The sequence below is a fragment of the Ptiloglossa arizonensis genome, chromosome 4 (genome assembly GCF_051014685.1).
Source record: "Ptiloglossa arizonensis isolate GNS036 chromosome 4, iyPtiAriz1_principal, whole genome shotgun sequence".
NCBI classification, from domain to species: Eukaryota; Metazoa; Arthropoda; class Insecta; order Hymenoptera; family Colletidae; genus Ptiloglossa; species Ptiloglossa arizonensis.
Genome location: NC_135051.1, coordinates 24176645 through 24196527, shown reverse-complemented (window position 1 = coordinate 24196527; position 19883 = coordinate 24176645). Strand labels below are relative to the sequence as shown.

At 44.2% G+C, this 19883-nt stretch overlaps 3 protein-coding genes across 6 annotated transcripts in view; 2 read left to right on the top strand and 1 right to left on the bottom strand.

Moving 5' to 3' along the window:
• The window catches only part of LOC143146445 (uncharacterized), a 57046-nt gene extending 40444 nt beyond the window's left edge, over positions 1–16602 (bottom strand). Inside the window, exon 1 of one of the 2 annotated variants that reach the window (XM_076310770.1) lies at positions 16304–16602. The gene's annotated coding sequence lies outside the window, so the exon portion shown is untranslated. Of the gene's footprint in view, positions 1–6176; positions 7767–16303 lie in introns of those variants that run through there. The other variant, XM_076310769.1, reaches the window with a different exon arrangement.
• A 233-nt stretch (positions 16603–16835) lies between these two features.
• On the top strand, positions 16836–18407 carry Rps5a (ribosomal protein S5a). Of its 3 annotated transcripts, none has more exons than XM_076310790.1 (3): positions 16836–16896; positions 17591–17963; positions 18077–18407. In XM_076310790.1, exons 2-3 carry the CDS (start codon positions 17598–17600, stop codon positions 18359–18361), a joined length of 651 nt encoding a protein of 216 aa, XP_076166905.1. In that variant the 5' UTR covers positions 16836–16896; positions 17591–17597; the 3' UTR covers positions 18362–18407. The 3 variants fall into 3 exon arrangements, with proteins under 3 accessions (XP_076166905.1, XP_076166906.1, XP_076166904.1); XM_076310791.1 differs by having other exon boundaries at positions 16841–16908; XM_076310789.1 differs by having other exon boundaries at positions 16870–16989.
• Positions 18408–18922: 515 nt separating this feature from the next.
• Positions 18923–19754, top strand: Nd-13b (NADH dehydrogenase (ubiquinone) subunit ND-13B). The gene is made up of 3 exons (XM_076310793.1): positions 18923–19081; positions 19246–19407; positions 19484–19754. The coding sequence occupies exons 1-3, from the start codon at positions 19061–19063 to the stop codon at positions 19655–19657; spliced, it is 357 nt and encodes a 118-aa protein (XP_076166908.1). The 5' UTR covers positions 18923–19060; the 3' UTR covers positions 19658–19754.
• Positions 19755–19883: the final 129 nt, after the last annotated feature.

Below are 19883 nucleotides of genomic sequence, written 5' to 3'. Positions count from 1 at the left end.
CCAATTGCTCAAATTTGTGACAAAAGCGCACAGTTTTTTTTAAATCGAAAGTTACGATCGGACGTAAATAACGATAATCGTAAAAGAATCGATGCGAATTATTTGATATAATGCCCGAGCACGGCAGGTATAAACTATTGGAGATCCATAAAATTCACCGCTCAAAAGGAACGTATATTTTTTTTCACGCTATAATTTTCTTACGATTTCGCCATTACATATCACGACGAAGAAACATTTCTCGCTAGAAGAGGCTATGTAACCTCGTTACAATTCCAGGTAAAAGATTCCGCCTTAAACGTTCCTTCAAAAGACAAGGGGGGGGGGTCCAGTCGCTGGTAATTATTTCTTTACACGACCGAGTAAAAAATACAATTTCTGCATCTTCGATTTCAGAATCGATCAATCTCTACGTTCGGATTGTATAAACGTATTCTTACGAAGCGACAAAATCGGTAAAAAAAAACGGCGTCGATTCGAAAAACAGCTCGCACAATGATTGCGTAATTGACATGTGCTCGAATCGTTTAGTTTTAGTAAAGGCATATCTTTTGTTGCGCACTGGCGCGATCACGGTCAGACGTCGCATTAATCTCATTTGACAACCGATTTGTAGCAATTATGCTCTCGTAGGGAAAAACAACGAACGATTGTTTTTCTCGCACGATAAATGCGCGCTCGTTGACGCGAGTCTGGCAATACTGCTAACGTGGCCGATTTATGATATATCGTACCGATAGAGAACGGCTCGGCTGTCGAGGAATAGTAACGTCCCGTGGCGACGTCTGTGACGAAACGAAGACACGAAATAGAATGGGGAAAACAAACGAGAATACCGACAAAATTGGTTCGATACGCGTTTGCGAACTTTCGAAAAACTGTGCACATCCGTCCGAGAGAGTGGCGTGTATGTCATGTACACATAATGCCAGACAATGTAGCTTGGCTGGTTACGCCGCACAATTAGTACGTATGCGGTGATCGCGGAACGTTGCGAGAGCCACGAGCACGACAGTGTGTTGGTGAAGCTAACACGCCTATACGAGTTTCAGTGGCATCGATGTCGTGCCATGCTACGCGACGTACCCTCGCTCGCTCTACGAGTCGGTCAACGCCGCTGTTGCTCGTTCCTGCTACCCTATTCTTTGCACCCTTCGAGGCAATGGTCATGTTTTTAATTACTTCTTTCCGTGAACGTTACCCGTAATTCTATTATCCCATTCGAATGCAAATTGTACAGCGACGAAGCTACACGAAACGCCACCCCTAAGCCGAGACGGGCGTAAGATCACGATCGGCGATACGGAACATTGGAAACGCAGTTCGTCGCGAGACACAAAACTTTCGAGGTTATGAAGGAGGTTGGAAATCAATCGGCACGAACATCGCGAATCCTTGTCCCATGGTCACGAATAACGACCGAGTACACAACTATGGTTTAGAGGCGCATAAGACGGAAACGAATCAACGCCGTTCCAGCGATTCCGACGGTGAAACTGCGAACAAGAGAAACACGCTTCCACAGACGCGATACCTGCGTGACCGTGCTAATGTACAAGAAAAGGACAGCTCGATGGGAAGATAGGCAGATACACGGAGAAGAAACGAAAAAAAAGAAGGGAGCGAGCAAGGGAAGCAGGAAGGTTATACTGCAATTTGAACGGAAAAAGATATTATATGGTTAAAGGGGAAAGGAAAGGGACAGCATGACCGAACGTACGTTGAAAACGTGTGTAAGCGAGGGAAAGAGATACAAGAGAAGCCGACACGAGGGAGACAGAGAGAATGCGCGTGCATGTGTGAATGTAGGAAGGAACTGTGAGAGCGACAAGGAGAGGGGAAGAAACAACATCACCTAACTCGCTTGCTCGCACGCACGCACGGTCGATCGCTCCTGCTGGCAGCCATTTTGTGCTTGCCCGTAGACTCGACATTCCTGCCCCGGGAAAGTATTGGCCGTGATTCGTTTTAACTGTACATCTGTCCATGTAATAGTGCTAGGTGTATCCGCGAAAAAAGTGCCAACGGAAGTACATTGGCAAAGGATCAAACTTTTTTCCCACGCGGAGAAAGTTACGTTGTTTATCGTTGTATTAAAATGGCCAAGCATCCTGTAACTCTGGACAATAAGTTCTATGCCAGATACCCTTCCGTAGTTCATCCAGTAGTACAGTCTTAACCAAAAGCGTAACTTCTAGCGAACCACCTTTAACGACGAAGCGTTTGTCGGGCGTTTTGTAGCCGTGCACTCTGACGAACGTATGTCGCACACGCACGTGTCTTTTCTGTAAATTCGATAATTAACTTTACTCGTGTAACGTTTAAGTTCCGGGCAAAGGAGATACGTAAATATGCACGTGGATGTGCAACTGAACGTTATATAAACTCGTACGCGTATAAAGTAAGCAAATAATACACGGTTCGAGTACTCGCGAAGTACTCGACAATTTTAATATGAGTCAGAGACGAACGTAACGCAATATCGTACGATGGACAAATAAAAATCGGGCTAGCTTTCGAACTCTCTCTCTCTCCGAAAAACGTAACTACACCATTATGAGTTACGACTACTCTTCCGTCGATGTGAATACCGAATGCTTTTGGACGCCGCTGCGGGCAACTTTTCAAGTCGAATTAAGAGGGAACGTTTCCTTTCGTATTTTAGAAATACCACCGTTAAAAATTTAGTTCTCTACGTTATTGGTAATTGGCTAACGCTTCGAGTTCCACGCGCGTGCTCGATACACGACAATAAGCACGTTCGAATTAACGAAAAGATGACGCGGGATTACGAGATTCGCGATAAAATTGCATAAAATATTTTTCACGGATTAAAACGTCACGTAACCAGCGTATCGTGCACACCGGAGGACAATACTAACGATTCCGTTAATGGAAACGACAATAATGATTTACCAATGCTACGGGGAGACGATTTTATCGTACAAGGGTTATCGTTGGAAACACGACAGTCGCTCGATGACCGTGCGTCTAAAGTCGGCCGCTTAATCAATTCCAGATTAGAATAATGTACGCATCGACATCGCTAATTAAAACGAACTGTATTTCTGTAATTATGCCTGGACCGTTTGCCCGATGAAATGGTAATTTATTGTTACAAGAGTAATTCACCTTCGACGAAATAACAAACAGGAAGCGCACCCTAAAAAAGTATTTCCCAACCCTTTTCGAATCAACGACACGTTCCAAATCCGATAAGATTTTTGCGACACGCAACAATTCTTGATATCAAAAAAAAATTTTTAATTTCCACAAATGCAAAACTTTCGTATATATTTATTGATTGCGCTAGAAATTGTACCGAACATAGTAGAATTAAATATAGTTTAAAAAAAAAGTTATTATTTAACGAAAATTATAAAAAAAATAACAAAGTTCTAAAAGTATAAAAATAATTAGATGTCACGGTCCAGGGGTTGGAAAACGCTACTCTAAGAGAATAAAAAAAAAAAGTTGATTAAAAAGAAGCGAACAGAGAAACCGTGTACGGTGATAAATAATCGTGACGTTACTCACGACAGTTGATCGAAAGAAATTACGGTCGAACCGCGAACGAATAATGTTGTGAAACATCAACGGTATACGAAACAATGAGGTATGTAAATCACGATGTTTCTCGGGCGTGCGCGCGCGCGCACGTCCCACTAATTTGCACAATGTCCTGCGATCGAGCTCTCATCCTGTTCGCTTTTACAAGTATCAGAGACAATCGATCGACGAGCCGTAGGTGGAAGACGGTGCGTGCGCGCGAATCACGAAAGGTAGGATGAAAAACTGCTCGAAACAGTGGTAAGTGGAAAGAAAGTCGAAGATACGAGAGCCAATCGAGATGAATCGATCGAGCATCGATTTCTCATTCTCTCGAGAAGAGCGACCGTTTAAACCGCTCGTTAACGACACCTCGAGGTCGGCAACGTTGCCGCCCCACCGACGACGACCGCTAATTACTCTCCACGAGGATCGTTTGGGTTCACTCACCGCTCTCTCGGTTATAAACCGACAATAGCGATCGTATCGCACCGCGTACGTGTGTACCTACGCGCATATACCTACGCGCGACGTATACGTATGTTTACTACTTCCGGGCAAAATGTTCTCGTTTAATGTCAATCAAGTTAATTAATTGAAATTATATCGTTTCGCTGGAAAATCAGACGTTTCGTCGTTTAAAACGTACCCGTGAGTCACGATGGAATAGTTGATCGCGGGGGAAGGGGGGGGCTCTACTGGTCCGGCGGCTCACTGTAAATCCAACATTCGGCGGTACGTCCATCGAAAATCCCGTATCGATTCCACGCGATCATAAGACACGGTGTGAAACGCGCGAGTATTAAACGATGACGCTCTGTAACCATTATAACGACCTCCAGTCGTGTTACGTAAATACATACATATATGTATACACGTTGGGACGAAACTCGGCGTATCAAACGTTTCCGTGGCAGGATGGCTGTGAAAAATGTTCGAGCGAAATGTAACGGTCGTTGAACCAAATATTTCCCATTGTATCTCCCTTTCGGACACACTTGTACCGCGGAGAATGTAAACAAACTTTTCTCCTTCACGCGAATAAAGTGGTAAACGCGTCGCGACGGGTACGCTCGGCCGATGTGTTGGGATAGCATAAATCAAATGTTTCGTCGAACGATGATGAGAAACTGAAGAAAACGGCCGATGGTAACGTTTCGATTCTCGTAGTACAATCGCGTTAAGGAGAATTGACGAGGTGAGCAGTAACGCCAGCAGGCGTACCGGTTTGGAAAGATACGCGTATCGGATGTGCATCGAGCGTTCGGCGATTCGGTCTAACAAAACCACCATTGCGGACGTACTTCTCGATTTCGCGTGGCGATGGTTGCCCCTAGGCATTCGAAATCGAAAAGGAAGAAATACGTTAAATTCGTCGTTACGTAAAACGAAACGAGGTCGTTGTTCGTATATTTCACCCAACGATTTCGTACCTAAATTGCCAAACCAACAGGGGGAGGGGGGAGGAATAATAAACGAGCTATAAATTATTCGTGCGAACCTATCGAAATTTTAATTCGTTCGGCGATTATTTCGCGACAAAAATTACAAAAGGGTAACATTGTTCTACATTGTCCCGTAAGGCCATTCGTTTTGGGTCCTTTTTGAAGGCCATAGGGTACAAGAGGTGAGAGGACGATCGAATTCGATGCGACGTAGCGTCATTCGTGAAACGCGATGCCTCCCTGTGACGAGGAGCACCATATTCGAGCACAAAACTGCGCATCGTGTTACGCTATGCCAGTCGCTCGTTAAAATATCGGAACACGAACAAGAAGCAGAATCATCTCTTTTAAATCAAACTTGAAACGCAACGATTTATTTTCATTTGCCTAATCTACCCGATCAATACCGTCAGTGAAATACAAAGATTGAACGCTGGCACGAGTCGAACGCGTTTCAGTCTCTTGGATTAGGTATAGGCTTTTGTACAATTCCAGGTAGGCATATCTGACGGGGAAAGATCAATCAAGAATATGCATCCTTGCATCAGAACAATAAGTGATCGAAATCGAATCGTGATTAATATTTCAAGAGGCTATTGTTATCGACGCGAAGTAAAGTGCGCGCAAACGAGGTATAGGAGAACGATCTGCATTGTGGCACGAAGCGAACAGCGTCTTTGGAAAAAAACTCTAGAAAGGTATAAAAGCCGAGGTCGCATCGTATTTGGTTGAGCGCGATCATAATCGATCATACCAGAAACCCGGGATCGTGAAAAATTTTGCGTCGTATCAAACCACGCGAAAACGATACGAAAGATGAGCAGTCAAAGCGTAAATGGCGCGTAGAAGTAATGCGCGCATCATACTGCGAAATATGTACACGATACCAGTTCCGAAGAAGACAGGCAGCAGATCGCTACAGTCGAGCGCGAGAATGTGTGCGCGACACGTACGTCGCGTACCGGCTTCGCTTTTGCTCGCGAGACTCGAGGCTAGGAGAGACGAGGCGAGGCGAGCCAACGCGCACACACTCGGAGTACGAGTACGCATACGCGCTGCGTCCCCGCAACGGTCAAGTGATGAGCATGTACGTGCACGACATAAGCGCGCACACGCTCCCGCGTGAACACACGCGCGAGCACGCACGAAAAGTGTTGTTCGACGGAAGTACGAGCTCCTTACCATTGTGCGCGCGTATCAGCGACTAGAAGAGTACACACGCCGACCAAGTCCAGCGTTTCTGAAAGTATTTCTCCTTCTTTCGATGCTATCCGTTTATCGGTCGTATGTATGGATTCATCGACGCCAGTGGTATCCCGTAAGGTAATCCAGTTCCAAGAAGGATGATCAATTTTCCGACGATGTCGAGTGTCTCGTGACACGCCGCATATTCACCTCACGACCCTGTTCACACGTTCATATATGCGCACGCACAAACGGGCCACTCTCGACCCGATCTCGATGTTACACTACTCGCGGAAGAACGGTCAAACATTTAAATACACCTTACAGAACCGTTCATCGTATAGATTCGATCGAATTCGAGTCGATTATCTGCGCGCGACGTTGTATTCTTCTTCTTTTTCGGTAGTGGTTAACCGATGCTGCTTGCCCACCTTCACTCTCACTCTCTCATTTCACCTCTGTCTCTTTCCCACATCGTGCACTCCGACTCCTTCTCTTTTCAACGTTGCACTTTATCTTTGTTTGAGACCCCGCTTTATCTTTTAACGCGGGCACATCGCGAGCACATCACTTTTCGTCACACTGGGTAAACACCAACGCACAACATAGGAACGAGGATACGTAGCACCTTTTGGGAGTACGGAATACGGCGCGTACACTGCTCGAGTTCTCTCTATCTCTCTCTTTCTCTTCTCTCTCCCTCTCGCTCACTCGCCCTCTCTCTCTCTCTCTCTCTCTCTCTCTCTCTCTTTCTCTCTGTCGACGCGAGCAACGAGGAACGTTTCGAGCTCCGATAGATCCAATAGCCGCTCGCCAAACTCACGGGAACCGGAACGATATCGTGGCTACAAATTTACGAAGCTCGCGACGTGTAATTAACGAGCCATATTCACGATAATTCCAATACGTCCAGGCGACACTCGCTACAAGCAGAATACACAAAACACGACGAACGGGATGATGCTAGTACCAACACAGAAACGAGCATGCCCGTGCGCACTCGTTCGTTTGTTCGTTTGCTCGCGCGCTCATCCCGATACACACACAAGAACAGAGGCAGAGGTATCGAGAAAGACACAAACAGAAGGATGGAAAAGGTACGTGGGAAGGAGTGAGGGAGAGAGACACAGCGAGAATGAGAAAGATGTTTGCACGCAGCACCCTGCGCGTCTCTATCCGGCAGCTATCGAGGATACGATTATCATGCGCACTCTCTCTTTCTTCGTTTCCACTCGATGCCTCTGTTTCGGTCTTTGCGTTCGCGAACGTCTACCGGTGTTTAACTGGTCCGGATCGGTGCTGTTCGTTTCGATCGCGCACTCTCACAGAGACACCACGAGCATAGGCTCGCGTACACATCGAGAGACGAAGCAGCAGCTCCTTCTTCGTCGTCTCGTTCGGCCGACGCCGCGAGAAATACACACACTTTCTTTCCCAAATGTCGAACTTCGCTCGCATTCAGGCACACCCGAGTCTTTTCGACACGATTCCGCGATACCTTGGCCACGCGCAGCTCGTCGGCCTGCTTGAAAAATCGCAGTTTTCTAGTTTGTGACGAGTAAAGAAAAAACGCAGACACCGCACCTCCCTTGTCAGAAAGCACTCACGGCAGACCGCAACACATGGCTACGGGCCTCCACCAAGATCGGCCGTTCTCGACCGTATTCGGGTAACTTCGGGCAGGACCGTATCCGTCGCTCCAGTCGCCACTCTGCTACCTTCAACAGTCGCTACAAAATCTTTTCCATCGTCGTAGAAACACTGTCGCAATCGATCAAACGTCTTATCGCATTGGACGAGATTTATTGAAGGAAAAAAAAGTCGCTGCTTTGCAAGACAAGGTTTCTTATTTGTCTCGCTTCCTCGCACGCGAATCCAACGTTAAATACCGCTTTTATACACTCAACCTATAAGCGTTCCACAAAATGTTCCAAGCTGTTAATATCAACGATATTGTACACGTGTATAACGATGTCTATAGAACGACGCTATTCGAATTCACTACTCGATCTATTCGCCCTGTAAATACACTAACCTACATGTTTCGTTCGCGACATTGAGTACACGAACTGTACGTTTACACGGGCTTGAAATATTCTCGTATTCTCGGAGCATTGAATACGTGTATTACGTTGTCGTCCTTGCAAGACGCTTAATTACCTCGTGCATCGAAACCCAGACACCTGTGAACGTTAACGTGACGAAAAAGGGAACGTAAACGATCGAAGCGAGAAAAACTGAAAAATAGGAGAGGGGCCCCATTTGTCGGTTTCCGGTGTTGGGCAACCGTTAGAAGCAGGGCGAGGGTTCTGCACAGGCGTCCTCCGTCGTCTTCTACCGAAGGCCGTGTGGTGTCACGGTGAGCGTGGCAAAACCCGGAAAGAAGAAAAGAAGCCGAAGGAGCTTGGAGAAATACGAAGGAGCACGAAGGAGCCCGAAGGAGCTAGAAGACCCTCCTCACCTCCACCACCTCCTCCTCCTCCTTTTCCTCGTCGAAAGCAGAAGCAGCCCTGCTTGCGGGCACCACCGTATGTATGAACATACATCGAAACAAAACTCTTCTCTGTTTTTCTCTTTCTGCCTCTCTATTATGTTCCACCCTCCATTCTACTCTCTTATACTCTCCGTCTATCGTCTCTTACACGTTGTTATAGCGAGCTACACCAGCGGCAAGCTCGAGCATTTGTCGTTGACAAATGACACTTGGTACACGAGTTCAACGAAGAAAACGAAATTAAACTCGCTTAAGACCGCCGCTTACGTTGCGACGATATTGTTCTATCAAAGATTCCGTCGTGTCATCGATTCCATCGAAATGTCCGCCGATGCTCGTTTTCATCCGCCTTCGGGGCATCGTTGGGATCGTTACATTTCGATTCGCTGTTATTTGAAAGGTACGTGCCCTTCCTCGTCCTGTATTAACATAATACATTTACCGTGTGCGCGTCGTCTACCCTAAACGCACGACTTAGCATCGTATACACGTTGACTTTGATCTTTGACAGTTTCGTAACGTATATTCTCCTAGACCCCATCCGAGGCCGATACAGAACATTTTTGTTTCCCTCCGTCACTCTGTTGCTCCTGCTCTTTTCTTCCTATTATCTTTCCTCGTCACAACCTTCCCTCTCCCCACAACACACCAGTACCACTTCGCCCCTTACTTCATTCTTCTGCTCTCCCTTCGTTACCTCTCTCTCCCTCGCGCACGGAACACGCGCGCGCTTGTGTATGGCTCTGCTCGAGCACCATCTCTTTCTCCTCGACAATTCTTAGTTCCCATAATGAACCGTACGACGTGGTTCGTGGTTAAGAGCAAATGGACGTAGCAGTTTCCCCGTCCCATTAATAATAGTTTTAGTGGAACTTGACCCTTTAAAGGCTTGAGTCAAGAGTCTACCGTCAAGATCAATTTCAACTGTATTTTTTTCGTAACAACGTCCCGACCGAAAAATTCACCGTCTTTTTACACTTCTCCGTCCCGATGACGCTACGTAAACGCGTTTATCGACGTAACAATTATTATGTGTGTACCTGTAACACACGAATCGATTCCCCGCGCGCACGTTATCTAATCTGGTGAAAGAAGGAAAAAAAAAAGAATGAAAGAAAAAAAAATGGAATACGTATTTACGTCGCTCGTTCGATTTTATTATACGATGTACTACCGCTATCGGTGCGCCTTAATGTAAACGATGGAACGAACGGGATAGACTTTTTCATACTCGCGTCTGTGGTACACGATATACCTACGTATGCATTTATGTATATCTGTCTTCTGAATACCGTTGCAGACATAGTGTCGCATCTCCAGAACCGCGGAACAGATGTCAGCGGCTCTTTTATGGTGCATCGATCCTATTCGAAGTATGTGTGTGACAAGATCGGTACTTTACTTCTTCAATAAAGTACAGGTAAATCGTCGCGAAAGAATTGATATGTGCGCGCGCGCGTTCCACCGACGCGACCGAGCACTTTCGATATCTGGTCGAATAAAAACGATGGAATTTCGATGCAAGAGACAACACCAGAATTCGTTATCGCGGCGTTTACGCGCGGAACAAATTGCCGATTCAATCACGGGAATGAATTATTTATTTTCTCGTTTGACCGACAGTCTTATGAAACTTCACACCATATACTCCGGTACCTACCGGCAAGTATCGGGGCGCGAGAGTCGTTCACCCTCAATTATCGTTTCGCATCGTCGGAACGCTCCCTCGTTCAACGTCAAACGCATTCATTTGCTAATAACGAGGCAAAAGGAGCAAATTCATGGAATTATGGAAGAAAATTGCGGTATTTTTCCGGCGAAAAAAAGGCACGTCCGACGTTTCACCGATAAAAGTGAAATGTTCGACTTGCTTTCACTCTGTCGGCGGGTAGTAAACAACAATGTAAATATCGTAAGAAAACTGCGCGCCCGTGCTGCCCACTGCCTGACGCTGCCTGCCGTTGCTCGTCTCGTGTTTTTAGATCTTCGCGTCCCCTCCTCGCTTCACCACCGCATAATCCCTGCGTCCCTTTTCCTCTCTCCGCGCCATCAATCAAGCCGCCGGCTTTTCCCTCCTCTGCTCGTCTTCGCTCGCGCGTACCATTTCCTTCTAGTCACGATACAGTCGTGTACATCACGCGTATAACGCTGTATGCGCGAATCGCAAGATCGTGGTTAATTTATGGCGAGTTCGCGACGGGCGAAAGCAACACGACACACGTCGCGCAACGTACCTAATGCGCTGAACGCGACGAAAAGATCTACCACGATTGTCGAAGCACGTAAGGAGTAACACAATGCGAAACGATTTATACCGTTACGGCGTCGCGTTTAAATGTTGTATACGGTATTATTATCCACGATCGTGCAGAGAACAGAAGGCCGTAAATACGTATACGAACTCTTAAAGTAAAATCGGAAGACCGTTCCGGAGATAATATCGTTGTTCATCGGGGAGAGTAGTGGTGGGGGGAGATGTGACTAAACGAGCGGTTTACCGCGTAGCTACGTACGTACGTGTTTCGCGTGGTACGCGAGAACGAACGTTGCGTCGAGTCGACAGCTTACACACAGTTGATGTTTGGATTGTACGAAGTTTGGAAGGAAACAAGAGCGAGAAATCGCGTGGCGCTGGTACTCTGGAATAGGCGGAGCCGAATAACGGTCGATACGAAACACCCCTCGATGGAACGACACCCATCCTCGCGTACTCGAGTCGAGTCAAGTCGAGTCTCCCTCGAGTCCTTGACGTCTCTTCATCTTCGCCTCGTCCCTTATCAGCCTCTATTTCCTTCCGTTCTCTCTCAATTCCCTCGCTCTCCCTTGGCACTTTGTCCGCTTCCTCTCCTTTCTATCGCGAAATTTAACCTCTCTCTCCGTATCCCCCCCCCCCCCCCCACTTCTATCCCTACTCGCTCCTCCCGTCTGGTAAATATTCACGATCAAAGGAAATATCGTTACCCATCCGTTTTAAATACCATCGGCCGGGAAGCTCGTTCGTCGGGGATATTTTACTCTCCGTTGTAGGGTACGCGAATATTTTCTATCGTTCGACTTCTTCGATCTACCTTTAACGACGAAACGAAGCAAAAGGAGAGAGACAAGCGACCACCGAGGTTAAGCGGATGATACAATCAGAGACGATTACGATGTTAGTTACGAGTTCGGTATGTTCGAAGCGCGAGCGAAAAGCACCGCTGTCAACGAATCGATATCCGGATGGGCGTGGCCTTGTCGATCCTCGCGGATGCTATTGCCTAGCGCGGAATCTCTCTATGCGGATGTTCGCGCTCAAAAGATTCGGTTCTCTTCGAAACTCGGCTCGTGTGCCGAGCCTTCGATTCGATTCGATGGAAGGGGGGAACGCGCTTCTATCGTTCGATCGGATCTCTCGTTTCGCGTATCCCGAACGTATTTCGTCCCCGCGTGCGCGCGGTGTATGTGTGTGTGCTTTCTCCGTTTACTTGGAATTTCGCTTTCGAACTCAACCACCGTCGATGAACCGTTAAAACTACCGAGGGCCGGCCCGATGGCTCTCCGTGGGCGAGAAATTACGAGCTTTCGCAACCCTTTTTCGCTCGCGTTTGTCTCGCGCAAGCTCTCCCTCCTCTCGGCCCCCGTTACCACCCTCGTCCCCGGAACAGCCTTACTCGAGGAGAGCTCGGTGTGGAACACCTTCGTGGGTCGCCGCAACGGACCGACGCGGACGAACATCTCGCTATCGTTATTATTACACGCGTTCGTTTCTCCGGGACTGCTGACACCTTCACCGTACTTTTTACAAACGGTTCGCTCGTAACTTATGAATTATTTACCAGCACGTGTATCCATTGTACGTTAAAAAGTTGGGTAAACGGTACCGAGAGAAAATATTGCCATTCTATTAACGTCGATATTTAATATTTTTATACTTTAATATCAATACTCTCGATATTTTTCTTTCCACTCGAAGAATTTTCTTACGACTACTTAAACGAGAAATTACCGATACAGAAGTAATTCGGTTTTAAGTATCCGATAGCGAAACGAACGAGGACGGAGACGTGGTACGAGAACGTCTTTGAGACGCACCAAAGGAAGACGAAAACGACGGAAAAGAACATCTCGGTAAAAAATCTCGTCACGTTTTGGCGCTAGTGGGGCGTTCGCGCAGCATCAGAGGGGCGTCGGAAGAGGACTATATAATAGTAGCCGCGAAAAGCTGTAAGGGAGGAGGAGGGTTGGGATGGGGGATGGGGGAAGGGGGACAGTAGGCGAGGAGAAGAGTATTCGCAGCATGTGGTCTCGTCAACCCCCTTGCTCGACTCTCTTTTCACTCGGTTCTCCCCTCTTGTTTCGTTTCTATCTTCTATCTACCTTCGCGCACCGATTTCGTACTCCCGTTCCCATTGCACGGACTGAATTTCCCCCTGGGTTCAAACTCGCTTCCTACCGCACCTACCCCTTTTGTAAATACTAATTGCTCTATACAAACGTCCGAAATGTACTTAACGTCCTCCTTTCTTGCACGAAAACGCCCCTCGCAAAATGTTCCTTCTCTCTCTCTCTCTCTCTCTCTCTCTCTCTCTCTCTCTCTCTCTCTCTCTCTCTCTCTCTCTCTCTCATTCTCTTTCTCTCTTTCTCTCTTCGCGCCACTTTCGTTTTCCTTTTCATCATCTATTTTCTTATGTTTACACATCGCGCATTACCTCGGGCTCTTCGCGCCAAAGCCCGTTCACGGAACGCTGTAACGGGAACGCTTTTAGTATTATTATTATTATTATTATTATTATTATTAATCGTCGCTTACGCGGTAATTATTAGGTTGTTCGAAAAGTCGTTTCGTTTTTTTTTTTTGGTGAAAATGAAACACGATTTTTTCTTTAAAGCGTATAAACATTTTATTAAATTATTATATTCTCCATTTTGGAAAATGACTTTCCGAACAACCCAATAATTTCGATCCGAACCAACGGTTACGAAATTGTAACACCGGAGAAAGTGGATTGAAAATTTGAAAAAAAAAAATAAAAAAAAAATGTACAACAGAGGGAGTAGTAATTTTTCGTCGAGAGGATTTCGACGATAGAAATTTACAACGCATATTCGAAAACGAATAACGAATTTATTTATCGTCGTTCTCCGCGAGAACTGTCCGGAATGGAACGAAATGGAACGAGATAAAACGGATCGTATTCTCTGGTGTTTGGTCGGGCCACGGTATATCCGTGTGCCAATATCTGCTGCAGGAGTCAAAGCTGAAGCCGAAACCAGCCATACAGCGCGTTTACTCTTTGATTCGAAGTTGAGGGGCGTAAGAGTCATGCGAGAAAAGTCAGCGAATATGCAGCGACCCCTTGTATGTACGTAACAGAGCTCTCTACGTCGTCGGTATCAGCATCGACCCTTCCCACCGCAACGTCACCGGACACACCAACCGTACCACCTAATCGTTACAACTTCTCTTCCTTTCCCTTTTCGCTTCGCTGCCCTTTTTTATCGCTACACGAACACGAACGTCGACCGTTCTACTCGAGACACGGATCAGCTTTCGATTTTTCCCCGATTTCGGTTCACGCCGACAAGGAAACGAACACGATGGAATCCTCCATAAATTTCCAATCGTGAGATCGAAATTACCGACGGAACTTAAATAGAAAAGTAACGAGAATCACCGAACGAGAAAACAAGAGATAGAAAAATAGTACACCGTTACAATTTCGTTCACGGTTATTGTTAAATAATTTCGTCTCTATTCGAACACCTTTCTCGGGCGAGATTCTAACCTATAACGTATTCTGTCCCTTATTTGTGCTTCCCGTCGGTGGCAAAGTAGCTCCGTATTTCTTAACTTCTTCCTACTCCCGACCCTTTTCGTATTATACTCTCTCCACTCCACCCACCTATCTATTCCTCGGTGCATTTATTGCCAAATATTCTAGAAGTTCCTTTTACCTTCGTTCCTTTCTTTATCGCCTGTCATACTTTTTGCCTCGATATATAGCTTACTCCACCTATACGCCCTCCTCCGCACTCTATCTCGCTTCCACCGTTCTGGCTCGTCGCCCCCCTCCTCCGCTCGTTTTGGTAATACCGTGTATACAAGCGCGCGCATATACATGCACTCGGAAATGAACCCGAGCTCCCTCTTCGTCCTTTGCCGTTCGCTATCCTTTCGTCTCGTCGGTGCTCCCCTGTTTAGTTTCGCTAAAAGCCTGACAAGGTTGTTACGCAGAGAGAAATTCAATATAGCCGTTAACTCTTAGGTACTTGTATCTACGTGGTTGCCGACCTCTCTTTTACTCCAATAACTTATTACCAAAGAGTGTCACCGCAAAGCTCGACCACGTAAGAAGAGTTCGAGGTTTCAACACGTGAATGTAAATGCACGTTATAGACGAACGAGCGTACTTATACGGATTTGTCGTCGACACGAGATATAAATAGTTAAGATACTTGTAAGTCTACCGCCTGGTTCGATAGTCGATACTCGAACCAATGGAGAAACGGGAAAGAAAGAAAGAAAGAAACGAGCGCACCGCGAATGAATAATAACTAACGGAGAATAGAGTCAATCGCGGGAGGACGATGAAAGAACGAACATTGGGAAAGGTGTCGGTGCACCAGGTACCAAAAGCCATAGTTACGTTACTGAATGACTACCCTCTAGCGGTAGTCTTCGGTGAGTTGCTAGGATACACCCCAGGCTCGAACCCCCTACGGTTTAGCTACCAGTGCCCGTCCGGCTACTTTTCACCGTGTTTCTGAGGAGAACACCTACGAAATCAAATCTAACGAAATCCCTAGGTAGTGTCTTTTCAGTCTTGATCTTCGTCGAAGGATCTCGTGTGACACATATGCATGTTGTAACATTAGCTTATTAGCCCTCAATCGTATTTAGGTCGTGTTTGCGTTACGCTCGAAAAACAGCTTGATCGGTGTTCAAGTATATTCCGAGAACGATTCAAAGATTCCCTCGTGCGATTCGGGCTATCAAAGGAAAATATTCACCGCGACCTTTTTGTTGGTATACGATACGAAACGTACCGAAGGAACACGCTAGTCCATAATGTCGCTCGTAATACGATAAAACGACAAATTTCCCGTATACTCGGTAAGAATTCTTTTTCGATACTGTTATTGAAGTACTGTTCGGTCGTTTTCTTCGATTTTAATAGAGTAAAGAATTACACCGAAAAAAACGTTTTACCAAAATGTATTCTACGTAACTATGTAAATGTATTATTCGATTGTAAATGTTACGCAGAAAATTTCGGGTACAGTTTTGCAAGTTCTTCGTTAATTGTTCTCCAAGACAAATGGCTTGTCGCTGAGAGTGAAGTCGTAATTGCTTTTACGCGAATACAATTATGGAACTTTAACGATGACGCTAAGCGCTTAATTGCGTTTATGCTCGAACGAGATATCTATGTAATCGTGAAACAATAGAGACACAGCATACAGATCTACGTGCTTTATGTCTTTATCCTATACATTTCTCACCCGTCTTCGCGCCTTACCTACTATAAATCATATTTCACACGCGAATAAGCGGACGCGTAGCAAGGTAAGTAATTTATCTATTATGAATAATTACCGTGATCCATCGAAATGACAGCGAATAAAAAATAAAAGTATAAACGATCCTTACCGTTTTTGTCCAAAAACCGGAAGTCGCTTTAGATTTTTCAGTGGTGACATCTTTCGCACTTAGCGTGAACTTTCCTTCCAGACATGTACCGGTTTACTCGGCAACCGGTACTAACCCTCAACATGACACAAAAGCCACTTTATCACACACTAGAAAGAACTGTTTTATACCCGTATTATTGGGTGATGACGACGACTTAACGAGAAGCCACTAAAATTCGACGGCAGTACACGTTTTAAATAGAACTGATCATAAATACACGCACAAAATGGCAACTCACGAACCAATCGTTTCAGCTTGTGCGTTTACAGAACTGCCGTAAACACGTCGTAGTCAAATTAACAACTTTATGCCTGAAACTCTTCTATGGCTTACAAATTTTTTAAAGAATGAATTCGTCACCGAAATTATATGCATTAATTGTGCAATAAAACACGCTGCTCGACGTTATCAATAGACACTATAAACTTTGAATATTATTATGTCGTACGTTAATGTTGACTAGAGTGATTGAAATCCGGCAATCACAGGCCGAAGCGCCTCTAGTGTCATGGCCTTTTCCTGTTCACGCTTGATACAACGAAGACGTGAACGTAAGTTGTATGGTAAGAAATTCGGAGGTTCGACGCATTTACCTGCCGGTCGTGTAAAAAAAAGTGATATTAAAACGTCGGAAACACGCAGAGGTTGTCAGTGATTGTATACGTATTATATGCTCTACAAATTATGAGTTGAAGTGTTACTATCATACATGTGACCACATGGCCACATGTTTTTACGATTTTCATATATTTTGAATCAACAGAAGTTGTAATTAGTGCTTTTCGGATAAAATTTCATATTCAACATAACTTATGTTTACTATGAGCGTTATTTCTATTCAAATTCTGTGATATACCGATACTTGTTTCAAATATGTGATCCGGTTAAACAAAATTTACACGCATTTTTTTTTGTCGTGAAATCATCGTGTTCATTGACATCTGACACGAGGAAACTTTACTTAGTGTTTGCGTATCTGTTAAAGAAATAATTCTGAAAATATAGTATCCTTGATATTACGAAATATCCAGGATCAATTTTTAAAATTTAAAGTAGATGTGGTCCTCTTGTTAAAGTTTATAAGAGAGCTAAAAGAATTGTTCGCATGTAAATGAATTACCCACTTTGCATCGTTTCTCCTCGTTTCTCACATATTGTACTTGTTATTTTATGTCAAAATTTATTGAAATATCTGCATTTAAGAAAGACATAGAGCTGCTTAATCTACAAATTTTTATTTTGCAGATAAACCATGGCTGACATGGAAACATTTGATGATGTAGTGGTACCTACCACAACGACCTTACCAGTAACACTTTCTGCAGAATTACCAGAAATTAAACTGTTCGGTCGTTGGAATTGTGACGATGTGCAGGTCAATGATATGTCATTACAAGATTACATTGCTGTCAAAGAGAAAAATGCAAAGTATCTTCCACATTCTGCTGGACGCTATGCAGCGAAACGATTTCGGAAAGCTCAGTGTCCTATAGTAGAACGCCTGACAAATTCTTTAATGATGCATGGTAGAAATAATGGCAAAAAGTTAATGGCTGTTCGAATTGTAAAACATGCCTTTGAAATAATTCACCTCCTTACGGGTGAAAACCCTTTACAGGTAATTAATACTGTTGAATTTTTTGTGTGTACAAATATATTAGTTATGTATATGTATGTATACTTGTATATGTTCACACACTTGTGATAAAAATATAATTTCATTTGGTTCAGGTTCTTGTGACAGCCATTATTAACTCAGGACCTAGAGAAGATTCCACGCGTATTGGTCGTGCTGGTACAGTCAGGAGACAGGCGGTGGACGTATCACCATTACGACGCGTGAATCAAGCAATCTGGTTACTTTGTACCGGTGCTAGGGAAGCTGCATTCCGTAATATTAAAACAATTGCCGAATGCTTAGCTGATGAACTCATTAATGCTGCCAAAGGCTCATCTAATTCGTACGCGATCAAAAAGAAAGATGAACTTGAGCGTGTCGCTAAATCTAATCGATAAACACCTTTACTCGTGAAAACGTACAAATAAATGTTCTATCTTTAAAGTGATCTTATTATTATATACTACCTTTTTTATTCAAGGTTTTGTTTATAAAATGTAGCGCAAGATGCGTAATAATCATACGATTTGTTACACAATAAGGATTATTAGGTAATAACAATCTCGAAGAAAATATCTCATTTAAACTATAGAATGGATGATATAGCAAGCATGTAGTGCAGTTAGTAATTTTTTTCAGATGGTGACAACATAGTAAAAATGGTAAACGTTCTCCTGAAGGGCAGACATTCTATTACAGGAGCATTTTAAGACGTAATGTGTTCACTGTTAGCATTAGCTTCCTATTATTAGACAAAGAAAGAAATAAATAATCTTTAAATTTGCATAAGTATTAGTAATATGAACGTAAGTTAAAGAAATTAATTTTTCTTTTAAATATGAGAAAGTTGAATGAATTTGAGTGATATAAAATGAGGTTAAATTCTTTTATGGATGAAGTTTAGGACACTAGCCAATCAGACTTCGAAACAACTTTTGTGCCTCTTTGATTCGAAGCCCTCTAGGTAATGATAGTGTAATAAGACAGTGCTGCTGCTACTACAAGCATGTATCTCTTTTAGACAGTTTTAGACGTAAAGTTTGTTTAAGGATTGGTCGCGTAATCAATTTTTTCGTAATCGGATAATATTTTCGATCATGGCAGGAGTATTAAAAAAGGTAACGCATTTGTAGAGGTCGATCAAGATGTAGAAAAGGTTTGGTCATGCCGAATTTATCTCAAATTCGAGTGTCATTCAAAACATAACCAAATCCTCTTCCATTTATATGTTATTTTGAAAACTACCGCATTTTTACACCTTAATGGCTGTTCTTTTTTTCAGACAACAGGATTAACGGGCCTCGCCGTATCGCGATATCCTCATCGTGAACTTAATACACTGTATACGAAACTTTTGCGCATTTTGGCTAAATTGCCATCACAGTCTGTTTACAGAATACATACTGAGAAACTTGTCCAAGACAGGTTGAAGATCGTGCAGCAGGTACTGAACAATCTCTCAAACACATCTTATTAACTCAAATTAAATTGTTTAACATGTTGTGTTTATGACATTACAGAACAGCGATGTGAACGCTGTAGAAGAAAAAATAGGTTGCGGGCAAGTCGAAGAACTTATGATGCAAGCAAGGTATGAAATATCTTTGGCAGAGAAAATGGAAGAGTGGAAACCATGGGAGAATTTGGTAGAAGAACCTCCGCAGCATCAATGGACCTGGCCTCCTCATGCATAATTCGAATCATGCCTCAGGCATTTGTATATAGAGCTGATTGAGCAAATTGTCATCGTCTAGACAATACCATAGATTAAAGTATGCAATACAATTATTATATCATTTATTTATTTATATATGCGTAAGGATCTCCTTAAGAGGAGATAAACATAAAACTTGTTAATAGGTTTTTCATTCTTCTTCAACGAAGGGTACAGTTCGAACATTGTTTTAAAATTACCAACGA